Source organism: Musca vetustissima, unplaced genomic scaffold, assembly GCF_032173495.1.
Source record: "Musca vetustissima isolate MV318-11 ecotype Yass unplaced genomic scaffold, APGP_CSIRO_Mvet_v1 utg19304, whole genome shotgun sequence".
NCBI lineage: Eukaryota > Metazoa > Arthropoda > Insecta > Diptera > Muscidae > Musca > Musca vetustissima.
In genome coordinates, this window is record NW_026873964.1 from 66,815 (window position 1) to 81,924 (window position 15,110).

General features: G+C 33.6%; 2 protein-coding genes across 2 annotated transcripts; both read right to left on the bottom strand.

The window, feature by feature from the left end:
• Nucleotides 1–4,377: 4,377 nt before the first annotated feature.
• On the bottom strand, nucleotides 4,378–8,848 carry LOC133329580 (protein lin-54 homolog). Its single transcript, XM_061538055.1, has 5 exons — nucleotides 8,842–8,848; nucleotides 6,455–8,765; nucleotides 6,026–6,250; nucleotides 4,874–5,016; nucleotides 4,378–4,799 (listed from the first exon to the last, which is right to left on the bottom strand). The coding sequence occupies exons 1-5, from the start codon at nucleotides 8,846–8,848 to the stop codon at nucleotides 4,378–4,380; spliced, it is 3,108 nt and encodes a 1,035-aa protein (XP_061394039.1).
• A 1,356-nt stretch (nucleotides 8,849–10,204) lies between these two features.
• Nucleotides 10,205–11,704, bottom strand: LOC133329568 (elongation factor Tu). Its single transcript, XM_061538045.1, has one exon. The coding sequence runs from the start codon at nucleotides 11,674–11,676 to the stop codon at nucleotides 10,210–10,212; it is 1,467 nt and encodes a 488-aa protein (XP_061394029.1). The 5' UTR covers nucleotides 11,677–11,704; the 3' UTR covers nucleotides 10,205–10,209.
• Nucleotides 11,705–15,110: the final 3,406 nt, after the last annotated feature.

A 15,110-nucleotide genomic window follows, 5' to 3' on the forward strand; every position in this document is an offset into this window, starting at 1 on the left:
CCTTAAAAAATATTTAAAAAACACAAACCTTGAAAAAATATTTAAAAAAAAATTCTTCTCCTAGGACTACCCATTGAAAAAAATATTTAAAAAACATTTTTTTTCCTATGTCTACCCCTTGAAAAAATATTTTTAAAAAATCCACGCCTAGGACTACCATTTGAAAAAAGTGCTTTCAAAAAATCCAGGCCTTGAAAAAAGGACCTTCAAAAAATCCAGGCCTTAAAAAAGGACTTTCAAAAAATCAATGCCTTGAAAAATATTTTAAAATACTACTCCTTGAAAAATATATTTAAAAAAAGAACCTAAGCCTAGGTCTACACATTGAAAAAATATTTAAAAAAAAAATCTCTTAGAACTACCCCTTGAAAAAATATTTTTAAAAAATCCACGCCTTGGACTACCACTTAAAAAAGGTACTTTCAAAAAATCCACGCTTTGAAAAATATTTAAAAAACCCCATCTTGAAAAATATATTTTAAAAAAAGGACCTAGGCCTAGGACTACCCATTGAAAAAATATTAAAAAAAATCTTCTCCTAGGACTACCCCTTAAAAAAGTTAAAAAAATGCACGTCGAGAAATATATTAAGAAAGCCTTCTGGGTTTTAAGTTGTCACACTTTTATCCGTGAAACCATATTTTTCTTATTTTAATCAAATAAAACTATATAAAAAATCAACAACTAATCAAGCTTTTCTATTATATTTTACTAATTCAATTTCGGTTCTATTTAAAATAATATTCTATATTTTAGAAAAAATGAAATTTCCCAGTGAATTAAATTTTCAAACCACAAAATTTATTTCTACGATCCTTTTTTTTTTTGTTCTAACAAAAAATAAATTATTTTATTGTTTTTACAATAAAGTTGAAAATATAATTTTCTGGAGCTTTTTCGAGTTTGCGCATTTCCGATCGGACTTATATCATGGGCGTTTCCCATTACAAACCGCACCCTCTTAATATCCAACCAATCATCATTCGGGGATAAAAATTGATGCAGGGTGTCAATAGATTTTGTGTGCGTGTGTGTGTCCGGACATTGTTCTAGGATGCTGACGGGTATATATAAAACACGCTGTTAGACATTTAAGGGATAACTGCTATACGCACATAAGACAATAAAAATAATAATAATGACAACGACAACAAAAGGAAGGAATCGCAATGTAACACTTGTTGCCTTCATGGTTAAAAGGACTGTCGGTTGGTTAGTCTGGGAGTTTGGTATGGGAAGCGAAATAAATATCTTGGCATTTTAGCCATGATTAGCATTAACTTCATTGAAATGCTTTTATTCCCATCTATTTTTTTTCTCCATTTTCCTTTGTCCAATTGTTTTTTTTTTTTTTTTTTTTTTTTGCTACACTTGCTGATTTAATGTTAATGCCTTGGCAATAACAATGGCAATGTTGTAAAATCAAAGTTAAGGTAAAATTTTATTGTCTATATACAACTTGGAGGCAAGGAACACCATTTCCACGGGAGCCTCTGGAGAAAAGAAAATGACTTAAAGAGGAAAAACAGTTGAATATATTTTTTCTATTCGCCTTTGATTTATTACCATCACTTATGTGTTATATCTAAATGTATCCTCTCGTAATCTCTACACTCATATCCTTCTTCTTATATATTAAGGAGGATTAAATCATAACGAATGTTTATATTTTTTTCCCGTATCCAACGAGTGTGGAAAAATGTTAGGTTATAATACTTGAATATTCGAGTGTGTGTGTATGTGTGTCTATGTCCAAATGGGGTGTCTAAAGTGGTTATTAGTGTTAAGTGTCGCTTATAAATCAACTTAACTTTGGCAGATGTATAAAACAATATTCGATTCAATTTTTTTTTTTTTTTTTTTTTGTAGCAAAAAATCTAAGAGAAAATGAAGAAATTTGTGGTAATGAAAAGAAGAACTTTAGAGGACCAAAAGGTCTGGTCATAGGAGACCGAAAGGACTTCTAATAGAGGACCGAAAGATCTTCCAATAGAGGACCCAAAGGTCTTTCCATAGAGGACCGAAAGGTCTGCTCATAGAGGACCGAAACATCTTCTAGTAGAGAACCGAAAGATGTTCTAATAGAGAACCGAAAGGTACTCTAATAGAGAACCGAAAGGTATTCTAATAGAGGACCGAAAGGTATTCTAATAGAGTACCGAAAGATCTTCCAATAGTGGACTAAAATTTCTTCTCATAGAGGACCGAAAGGTCTGCTCATAAAGGACCGAAACATCTTATAATAGAGAACCGAAAGGTCTTTTAATAGGTCTAATAGTGGACTGAAGGGGCTTCCCGTAGAGGACCCAAAGGTATTCTCATAGAGGACCGAAAATCCACGCTTTGAATATGTATTTAAAAAAAATCCAGGCCTTGAAAAAATATTTTTAAAAAATGCACGCCTAAAAAAATATTTCTAAACAAATCCTTGAAAAATATTTTTTAAATTAAAAAAATATTTTTTAAATAATCCACGCCTTGAAAAAATATTTTTAAAAAAATCCCCGCTTTGAAAAATATTAAAAAAAAAATCCACGCCTTGAAAAAAATTTTTTAAAAAAATCCCCGCCTTAAAAAATATTAAAAAAAAATCCACGCATTGAAAAACTATTTTTAAAAAATCCACGCCTTGAAAAAATATTTTTAAAAATCCACGCCTTGAAAAAATATTTTTAAAAAATCCACGACTTGAAAAAATATTTTTAAAAAATCCACGCCTTGAAAAAATATTTTTAAAAATCCACGCCTTGAAAAAATATTTTTAAAAAATCCACGCCTTGAAAAAATACATTTAAAAATCCACGCCTTGAAAAAATATTTTTAAAAAATCCACGCCTTGAAAAAATATTTTTAAAAAATCCACTCCTTGAAAAAATATTTTTAAAAAAATGCACGCCTAAAAAAATATTTCTAAACAAATCCTTGAAAAATATTTTTTAAATAAAAAAAAGTATTTTTAAAAAATCCACGCCTTGAAAAAATATTTTTAAAAAATCCACGCCTTGAAAAAATATTTTTAAAAAAATGCACGCCTAAAAAAATATTTCTAAACAAATCCTTGAAAAATATTTTTTAAATAAAAAAAAATATTTTTAAAAAATCCACGCCTTGAAAAAATATTTTTAAAAAATCCACGCCTTGAAATTTTTTTTTAAATCCACGCCTTTTAAAAAATATTTTTAAAAAATCCACGCCTTGAAATTTTTTTTTTTAAATCCACGCCTTTTAAAAAATATTCTTTAAAAAATCCACGCCTTTTATGGATTGGTGCCCTAGAAAAATATTCTTTAAAAAATCCACGACTTGAAAATTTTTTTTTTAAATCCACGCCTTTTAAAAAATATTTTTAAAAAATCCACGCCTTTTAAAAAATATTTTTAAAAAATCCACGCCTTTTAAAAAATATTTTTAAAAAATCCACGCCTTGATTTTTTTTTTAAATCCACGCCTTTTAAAAAATATTTTTAAAAAATCCACGCCTTGAAAATTTTTTTTTTAAATCCACGCCTTGAAAATTTTTTTTTTAAATCCACGCCTTTTAAAAAATATTTTTAAAAAATCCACGCCTTATAAAAAATATTTTTAAAAAATCCACGCCTTGAAATTTTTTTTTTTTTTTTAAATCCACGCCTTTTAAAAAATATTTTTAAAAAATCCACGCCTTATAAAAAATATTTTTAAAAAATCCACGCCTTGAAAAAATATTTTTTTTTTAAATTCCAAGCCTGTGATATATTTTAAATGATGAAAATACCCTTACAAAATTTTATTTTTTATACACGATTTATTGATGCGACTATATGCCTATATTTTTTGTATAACTTATATACACTTAAAAACTATTTTATAAGCAATATTACATTTGAATTATATATCAACTATGTATAACAACTGATGCAATTATATTAAAGTAAAAAAAGATAAAAAGAAAAAAGGTCAAAAACATAAATCTTGATCAAAAATAAGAACTTATAAATATTTGGTAAAGGGGATAAAACAATGAATCGAAATAGTTTTTTTTAGTAATTTATAACGAAAAAAAAAATTGAATGAAGGAAAAAACTACAAAATAAATTCTTATAGAATACAGTGTTTTGAAAAACTTTCAAAAAGTTTTGCCTGACTTTGCAATCGAATCTTTTGTGTTTTAAAAGAAAATCTTTTTTTTAGAAGTTAAAACTATTATGTACATGTAATTATTTTTCTGTTAGGTTATCATAAGTTTCATTTAAAAATCCTATTACTAAGAATTATGTAGACTACTTTAAAATACAATTTTATTTTGTATTTCCAAAAATAAAGTATGGTGTTTTTTATTATTAAAAATAATTTAACAAATTTTCAAACTTGGTCAATTCATGTGAGATAACGTATTATTTAATCTTGAGTATAACTGGTGTCTGTATTGCGTATGGAGAAATCGATAATTTCCACTAGACAGCGACCCAACTCCTCCATAACCATTTTTTCCATTTGATATGCGGGAAGGCCATTCTTTTCACATTCATCTGCCTGGGTGACCATACATTGGATGGTGGCATCAACAACTTCTTGGGTAATGAAATTACATTGTTGTTTTTCCGGTGGTGCCAAATCACTATTCAGTTCGGCACCATATTCCTGTTTCACACTATCTCTGCCATATTTTTCTGTCTTGACGTTGCCATATGAATCCCGTTTATCGTAAGACCGTTTTTGACTTGTGGAGGCGTTGCCGCTGGCATTTGCTATTGTTGCCATAACTTTGGGATCAACCGGATCCATATCCAAATCGGGACGATCTTCAACATTGCGACATCCTGCAACAATATAGATAAGTAAAAATTGTTATTGAAGTTTGGGTTCAAAATTCTGTTATTTCGTTGTTACTTACCCACACATTTACAATTCGAACTACACGGAATCTTGGCCTCATAGCATTCACAGTAGTTCTTAAGGCATCCCGAACGTTTGCAATTGCAACCTTTGTTGTGTAGACGCATATCTCCTAAATCACTGGATGATGTTATCTTTGGTCTGCAGAAAGAAAGAATAGAGAATGGTGTTAAATGTCATGCAATGCCATAGAAGTTTGAATTCACGGCCTCCTGTGTTACAAATTTCAAAATTGTTTTCAAAATTGTCAGTTAAAAATGTGAGGTTCACATGTTTCCGTTTCTTGTTTTACATTTGTACTGTACAGACAAAATGGTCACAGGAGGGTTCACACAATAGGATATGAATGTCATTTTAAATTTAAATGTCATTTAAATACCAAGTGCCTTGAAAAAATATTTAAAAAAATCCAAGCTTTGAAAAAAATATTTTTAAAAAATCCACGCTTTGAAAAACATATTTTTAAAAAAATTCACGCTTTGAAAAAATATTTTAAAAAAATCCAGGCTTTGAAAAAAATATTTTTAAAAAATCCACGGGTTGCTTTTAAAAAAATATTTTTAAAAAATTAACGCTTTGAAAAAAAATATTTTTAAAAAATTAACGCTTTGAAAAAAATATTTTTAAAAAATCCACGCTTGAAACAATATTTTTATAAAATCCACGTCTTGAAAAAATATTTTTAAAAAATCCACGCCTTGAAAACATATTTTTAAAAAATCCACGCCTTGAAAAAAATATTTTTAAAAAATTAAAGCTTTGAAAAAAAATATTTTTAAAAAATCCACGCTTGAAACAATATTTTTTATAAAATCCACGCCTTGAAAAAAATATTTTTTAAATCCACGCCTTGAAAAAAATATTTTTAAAAAATTCACGCCTTGAAAAAAATATTTTTAAAAAATCCACGCTTTGAAAAAAAAATATTTTTAAAAAATCCACGCCTTGAAAAAAAACATTTTTTAAAAAATCCACGCCTCGAAAAAAATATTTTTAAAAAATCCACGCCTTGAAACAAATAATTTTTAAAAATCCACGCTCTAAAAATATATTATTTTCAAATTCACGCCTGTCCTTATATTTTTTTTTCAAAATCATCGCGATATCTATCCCAAAAAAAATATTTTAAAAAAAAATCCCTGCTACTCACTTAAATGCACTGGGATTCCTTTCCAAGCAGCTGCGTATGGCCCGTTGACGTTCATCTTCATTCTGCAGATTGTTGCAACAATCTTTGCATGTACAATCCTGACAAAATTCACCATTGGCAAAACAATCACAATAGAGTTTCAGGCACTGAGATTTACTGCAATTGCAGTGTTTGCGTCGCACAGCTCCGACCAAATCGATTTTATTCGGATCCTCTTTAATGTCTGTGGCAGAGATTGAGGGTAAAGGAGGAGGAAGAGGTTGCAATAATGCAGCGGTCGCCGCCGCAGCAGCTGCATTTGATGATGATGAAGCTGATGGTGGTGCCATGTTAGATGATGATGACGACGATGATGATGCTGTTGTGGGCTTGTAATGAAGTTTAATTTCTTGGGCGACTGTGGTGGAGGAGTTGGAACTTTCATAAAATTCTAATGGTTCTTCTTTAATTTTGATCGAACTAAAGTTCGAGGATGTTAATGTGGCCAGATTGGTGGAGGATGATGATGATGATGACGGTGCTGCTGCTGATGAGGATGATTTGAGTTTGGGTTGCAATTGTTTTAAACTGAAAACGGTTTGTTGCTGATGCTGATGCTGCTGCTGGTGTTGTTGTTTCTCTTGCTTTACAAGTGACTGCTGATTGAGCAGGAGTTTTTGTGTGGCTGCCGGAGCTGTAAAAGTTGGTTGTGTTGTTGTGGTCGTGGTTAAAACTTGACTTGCCTTTAAAACACTATAAACCTTGGGTGGATTCTGCTGTCCCGAGGATGGTTTGAGAAGGGTATACATTTTATCACCCGCAGCTATTCTCGTCCGGGATGTAGATGCAGCAGCAGCTGGATTTGTATTATTACTTGCTAGCCGGGTGCCCTGCACCTGCACATTATTATTACCACTGGAGGGATTTGCAACAACACGTCCAGCAATTTGTTGCTGTACACCACTGTTGAGAATTGTGGGAGCATTGCTGGCTATAACCACCACCCGACTATTGGGAGTGGGTTTTTTAACTTCCGGTGGTCCATTGTCTTCTGTCTCGGAGGCTGTTATTCTTTTCAGTTCGGTGTTTATTTCCGAAATTTTATGTTTACGAATTATTGTTTGATTGCCAAGAGAATTGGCTGCAGCGGGGGATTTTTCTTGTTGTTTGCCCCCATCCTCCGTGGTAGCCTTTGTTGTGGGCATAGCGACAATGGTTTTTTGTACTTTCGATGCAATTGGTGTAAATTCCACACCATTGGCATCCTTTTTCTGGGTAACCACAACTTTTGTGGAACCACCTTTTTGTACCACCGTGAATTTTTGTGGTAGATTATTTAGAATTTTAACAGGAGCCGATGTGGTTAGGGTTTTGGTAGCCGATGTTGATGTGGTGGTGGAGGTGTTTAGGGATTTGGCCAGAGAAGATGTTGATGCTGCCACCGAGGTCATTGTCATTAGTTTTCCTTGTCCAGAGGCCAACGATGTTGTGGTTGTTGTTGCGGATTTCGATTGAGGTACAACACGAACATATTGCACACCTGATTTACCGGGAATTTGTACAGCTTGCAGATGCTGGCCACCTGAATTGTTGTTGGTTGTTGAGGTGAGAGTGGTGGTGTTACTTACTCCAGAGCCTGTTGTCGCCGGTTTGGGAGAGAGTTTTACCAAATTTTGATTGGTAACCAAAATCTTGCCATTATTACTTTGTACCACAAAGGTTTTGGGTTTTCCCATGGCATCTCCGCCACTACCCGCAACCGCACCACTTGTTCCAGAATTTTGTACCACAATTGTTTTGGGTTTTGCAGCATCCCCAGTAGCTGTTGTCACACTCGTAGTACCTTGCTTAACTACCATGGTTTTTATGGCTGGGTTAGATGTGGAAACCATACCCGAGGTGCTGGTGGTTTTTATCAATACCTTGCCGCCGGTGGAGGAAATTATTTTCTTACCCGCCAAACTGGCAGTGGGTGACAAAGTCAAAGTGGTATTTTTGCCATTGGGCCCAGTTGAAGTTTTTATTGGCACCAAATTGCCATCGGCATTACGCATAACCTGTATGGTAACAGGTTTATTACCTCCTGCGACGGTGGTGGCGACATTCTGTTGTGTTTTTACCACTGTGGAGGTATTTGCCAATTTGGTTACAGCTCCCGTTGTTGTTGTTGTGTTATTAGGAGTTGTGGTCTTTTGTATATATAACAATTGTCCAGATGCTGTTCGTACAGCGGTCTTGCCTCCAATTGACAGAAACGATGAAGATGTGCCAGATGGCGTTGATGTTGTCGATGATGTTACTCCACCACCACTGCCAGCCGTCGTTGATGATACAGTTTTGGGAGTTAATTTAATCGAATGGTTGGTTATTTGAGCAGCCATTTTAGGCAGCACATTTTTCGTATTCAAAAGTATGGGAGCCGAAGTTGATGGTGATGATGAAGTATTACCTGCTCCAGAATTTTTTGTATATGCTGTCATTTGATTGCTAGTAGCCGTCTTAACCAGATTTGTACGTATCGGTACTGGTTTATTGCTTACAAAACTATTCGTCGTAATGGTTTTTGTTGTTGTTGGGACCATGCGTGTTTTCTTCGGTACTGGTGTATTGAGGGTATCATCTTTGGGGGTTGGCTCTTCACTTTCATATTCCATAGAATCTTCGTCGATAATTTGGGGTTTACCATTTTTCTTTGTCGGTGGTGTGTCGAGGAGGTCATCGAAACTTAATTCCGGCAGTGATGAGGAATCATCAAGGCTGTCTATAAATATGGAGAGAAGATAAAAAGATTAATAATGAAATGCATATTAAAGGATACAATATGATTTAAGATTTGCCTTGCATATGGACTACCTCTTGATCAAGCGGACAAAAGTTTGGTCTTTGGTGAAATTTCAATCGGACGAAATTATGTATGGGAGCTATATCGAAATCTAAAGCGATTTCAATCAAATTTAGCACACGTTATTTTTCTAGACTCAATTCATTATCCTATGCAAAATTCGTGTCAATCGGACAAACTTAGGGTCCTATTTTCAGGAAATCAGAAAAAACTTACATATGGGAGCTAGGACAAAATCGGAACCGATTTAAATGAAACTTCGCATGCGTGATACTAGATTAAATTAGGTACTACATGCCAAATTTTGTATCAATCCGACAAACATCGGGTCTTTAGTGCACCATAAATCTGAATTCGGACCAAATTTTGTATGGTAGCTATATAGAAATCTGAAATGATTTGAATCAAACTTAGCACACGACATTATATTCTCAAATCGGTACCTCATGCAAAATATCATGTCCATCGGACAAACTTAGGGTCCTATTTTCAGGAAATCGGAAGAACATATATATATGGGAGCTTATCAAAATCTGAACCGATTTAAAATAAACTTAAGATACGTCTCTCTAGTCTCAATTCAGTTCCCCATACAAAGTTTCGTGCCAATCGGACGTTCGTAGCTTATTCCATGCAATATTTACATGAAATCGGACGGAATTATGTGCGGAAACTAGATCTAGATTCCCAACTTATTTCGGTGGCCCTTGCAAAATTTCATGTCGATCGGACACAATTATATATAGGACCTAGAACCGAATCTTAACCGATATAAAGCAAATTTAACGCACTTCACTCTAGTCCAAATATTTTCAATCCAATCCAATTCTCATCCGTTCTCAATAAATACTCCCTTTCAATTGGATGAGAAATACAACCTGTAATTTATTTTCATATATAGGTAAAAAGAGGGTCGGCCGGATGGACTTGTTTAAATCGACCTTTAAACTTGATTATAAATATATCCTTAATCAATCCTGTTTCCTTCCTATACACAAAGTCATAATATCCCAGTGTGGTGTAGGGTATAAAAAAACACACACAGAAATGATTTTTCTTTTTTTATTTATTTTCAAATATTTTTCACACAAATATCTATTGAAGAAATTTTCCATTTCCAGTTTTTAAAACTTTTAACAGGGAACCTTTTAAAACATTTCACGAAAAAGAAATGTTTTATTTTCCAAAACAATATGTGCTTTATTTTAATTAACAATTTTCAACCAATTCGGCAGTTATACAAATGGAGAAACACAATCGCATTTTTTCTTTAAGAAAAATCGAAAAAAATATGTTCTTTTTTAACAATAAGGTATAGGTATAGTAAAATAACTTATCCATAATCATTACAAACTATAAAAATTTACTTTTTATCGGCCATTTTCTTCTCACGAGCCTTCTTGCCCTCTGTCAACGATAGACGTTCGTTTTCACTCAATGGGGGCAAGACTTTAGTTACAACACCGGTACCCAAAGTCAAATTACCATCACGCAATGTGAAACGTTGGCCCTGTTCCAAGACCATAGGGCGAATTAAACGCAAAATCAATTTGGTATCTTCACCGGGCATAACCATTTCCTTGTCGGGAATTTGCACTTGCACAGCACAATCCCAGGTACGTGAGAACATTTGCAATTGAATGAAAGACATGAAGGGTTTGGAACGACCACCTTCTTCCTTGGCGAGAATGTATACTTGGGCTTCCAACTGATCCAAGGCCTTAACACTGCCAGGTTTGCACATAACCATACCACGTTTGATTTCATCACGCTTAACACCACGTACCAAGGCACCCAATTGATCACCGGCCTGGGCTTCATCCAAGATTTGATGGAACATTTCAATGCCGGTAACGGTGGATTTGATCACCTTATTATAACCGACAAATTCACATTCGAAACCCTTCTTAACAATACCACGTTCCAGGCGACCAGTTACAACGGTGCCACGTCCAGGAATGGAGTAGACATTTTCAACGGGCAAAAGGAATGGTTTGTCCAATTCACGTACTGGAGTGGGAATGAAGTTATCGACCTCGTTGAGCAGCTTCAAGATGGCTTCCTTGCCAATTTCGGGACTCTTGTCCTCCAAGGCACACAAAGCGGAACCCTTAATCACGGGAATGTTGTCACCATCATAACCCATTTCACTAAGCAATTCACGGATTTCCATCTCAACCAAATCAACCATTTCCTGATCGGCAGCATCGACCTTGTTGATGAAGACCACAATGTGGTTAATACCGATTTGTTTGGCCAGCAACAAATGTTCACGGGTTTGGGGCATAGCACCGTCGGTGGCGGCTACAACCAAAATGGCACCATCCATCTGGGCAGTACCGGTGATCATGTTCTTAATGTAATCAGCATGGCCGGGACAATCGGTGTGACCATAATGGCGATTTTCGGTTTGGTACTCAACGTGGGCAACATTGATGGTGATTCCACGGGCCTTTTCTTCGGGGGCATTATCGATTTCATTGTATTTCTTACTTTCGGCCAATTGTTTGTCGGCCAAGACCTTGGTAATGGCAGCAGTCAATGTGGTTTTACCATGATCAACATGACCAATGGTACCAACATTGCAATGGGGCTTGGTACGTTCGAACACCTTCTTTTCGGAGGCATAATCACGAACAAATTGTTGGAATCCGGCGGAGTAGGATGCCATGGGAGACAAGTATTTGTTCAAATGCATCAGGGCAGAGGGAGCACCCTTGGCCGTACGTACCAAACGTGCCGTGCTAAGGCAACGTCTTACGGCTGTGCATCTTGATAAAACCGAAGAGGTCACACCGGTAACATGACGGGCGGCATATAAGGCGGACATGTTGACAAAAATTCCAATTAAAACTGGAAAACAATTAAAGATTTGGGTAAATTGCCTTCACTTTTAGTGATTTCCTCTTACCTTTTCTGTAATTACAAGAGTTTCAGGGGAAAATTCTGCAGATCTTTTCGTTTCGATTTTTCTCAATTGCAGGCAATTGCGTAAAACTAACCCCCAAAATGTGCCAATATGAAATGTCAAAAGCAAAAAAGAACCACACACAAAAATATCCCAACATATGATAGCGGGGAGAAAATATGGCCACATTGTTTGAAATTATACAACAAAACGCACACAAAAAGGGAAATTATACAAAATGGTAACTACGAAAGGCTCACCAAACTAGATGGTAACTCTTGAATAATCATGAACGAAAAAAAATTTGAGGCAACAATATGATAAAAAAAACAAAAATATTTGTCATACAAATACCATAATTTATGAACATTTGCTTAATTAAATGTAGCTACCAATGAATAATCCCCACCGCAGATCCCCTTTTGTGGGGATTCTCTAACGTTTCTTTGGGGTTTCAAGAGAATCCCGTTAACAAACAAACGGCAGCGGCCGTTGGCCGAGCATGATGGAACAATTTGCCACGATTTTATTGAATATGAAAACACTCGCAGCACATTTTTGGAAAATTCAACAACAATAAAAACAAAATCGAAGAATTACAACAATTTTACACAATAATTTAATTATTTCGTGACATTTAATTACCATTAAGTAAATAATCACAACACTATCATTTGGCTCTTCGAGTCTGCCATGGCTGTTGTGATTGGTACAGGCAACAGCAACAACAATTACGCACAACCAACCATCAATTGAAAATTCAATTTGAAATGCAAAGACAAATCTTTTTTCAAAACAATTCCGCACTTAATCTACAAAACTTACCCATATTGTTGATGATATCCTTTAAATTTCAATCAAGCACATTAATTTCACTCGTCAGTTTCGAAATCCGAACACTTTTCTGGCCATAAAATCCCCTTCAAACACAAAAATATTTCAACAAAACACTGGAATATACTACGTGATTTCGTTCACTACTAGTGGCTACGACTATAACAAAACCCCACCGTAATGAAATCTTGGCAAGCAAATTAGCGCGTTTTTCCTTGCCCTCACCAATGGCTGAATTACACTTTTCACTTAACGACTAAACACTGCTACGCTTTCAATTGTTTATTGGCATTTTACGCGTATGAATTTTAAATAAATTTTCAAAATTTAATATGATTATTTTGAAGATATTTGCTTGTATTTTTATCGTGTATAAAAGGAAATTTTCTATGAATGTGTTTTGCGTTGACATTCGTGTTGGTTGAAAGGGAGAACGAAAAAAGAATAGCAAACAGGGTTGTATGTGGTCGACAATAAATATAAGAAGAAAGGGTTGGTTGGCAGCACTGTTTGAAAATGAAATTAAATTAATTTAGTAGATAAATTAAATTAATACACAATATATGAAAAAATTATACAATATTTTAATATGTATTTATTTTTACTATAATTAATAATATTTATTATAAAACAAAACGAACATGTTGAAAGAGTTATATGACAACTGTCATTGTTGTTCATACAACAGCAGTTGTTGTACGATAAATTGATGGGTTGAAGAGTCAAGCAAATGACAGTCATATTGCACAGAAGAATTGAAATAAAGAAAAATTAAACATTTTAAATGGTTTTAAAATTAAATTTAAATGTGTGTTACATTCAATAAATATACTATATATTATTAAAAGTTTTAATTTTTGTCGCCTTATTGTATATTTATTGTATATAAAATTGCATCCTAAATGTGACGTCATATATTTATAAGAAAGAAACTTACATGTGACTCAATTCTTGTTCTTGGAAAAATGAAATTGAAAATACCACAATGAAAAATGTCTGGAATGTTCAAGGACTAAAAGAAAGGTAGTATTTTTAATATATTTTTTAATAAAAAAGTAAAGTCCCTTAATAATCTTGGGTTTTTTACAATTATTTAATCAAGTATTATTATCTTTTACAATGTTTTATTTAAAACTTCAATAAATTTCGATTGTTTAAAAAACCGTGAATTTCTAAAAAGAACATAAGAGCCTGGATTTATTAATAGAATTTATTATTTAGATTAAAGGGGTGTAGAATTTTTAAACATATTTTGTAATGACCCTCAGGAAGTGAGTAGTCAACGAAACAAGTATAGGCGGGGATTTGTTAAATTTTTTTTTTCAAGGGCCAACAATGTGTGAATTAAAAAAAAATATTTATCCATACAATAAGTGGGGATTTTTTAAGGGGCACCCTCCGGAATATAGGAATGGATTTATTAAGGCCCTGCAATTAGTGTGGATTTTTAAAAAATATATTAAATAACCCTCAAGAAGCGTTCTTTTTTTAATGAGCGTGGATTTTTTAAAAATATGTTGTATTCCCTTAAGGTTTAAATATTTTGAATGGTCTTCAAGAAGCATATTTTTTACAAATATTTTTCAAATGACCAGCAAAAAATAATCAAAAACCGTGTTTTTCAATATTCTGCAAAATGTGTGAAATTTTTATAAAACTCTTTTCGATTTTTTAAGAAGCAAATTTTAGGTTTTTCCAAGAACCTAAAATTTGCTGTGATAATTTAAAAAAATTAAGGACTAACAATAAACATGACCCATTTGTAGTGGCTGGTTTAATGGGTTTCTTGGCCTTCATTGGATTTGCTGTGATAATTTAAAAAAATTAAGGACTAACAATAAACATGACCCATTTGTAGTGGCTGGTTTAATGGGTTTCTTGGCCTTCATTGGATGTGTTAGACGATCATTCTTTTGGGGTTGCTGTGGTGATTTTTTATTCAGATTATGTCGGGACGCCGTTTCGGTGGCTTTGAGAACCTAGATTTGGCACCAACTGTGGTTACTTTTATGGCGGGTATAGTACTTTTCCTCACAACGTAACCAGAAGCTGAAGATGTCGCTGTTTGTCCGGGTTTTTTGTGATATACTTGAGGGAGATGGCATTTTAAGTTGCCTTGGTTTGAGTGCTGTATTCTCTAGGGTTTTTAATTTTGACGCTGATGATAATTAAAAATTAAGTCAAGAAACTATGAGGCTTGATTTAAAAAAAAAAGAAATTAAGGACTAAAAATAAGCATGGACCAAGAAAATCTCTTACTTAAATTAATGAGAATCCGTTCAGATTTACATATAGCTCCCACATATATTTCCGTCCGATTTCATGCAAACGGTAAACCAAGGACCCCTAAAATTGTGCATAGCGTAACGCATTGAACTTACCGAATAATGTCTAGAAAGGAGAACTATTCAAATGGGTAGTGAAAAAAATAATAAGTATATTAACTTTATTGTTGTGATTGTTTTTTATTATAAAAACCAAAAGATACATATTTTATTTTTAATAAATATAAAATCAATAGA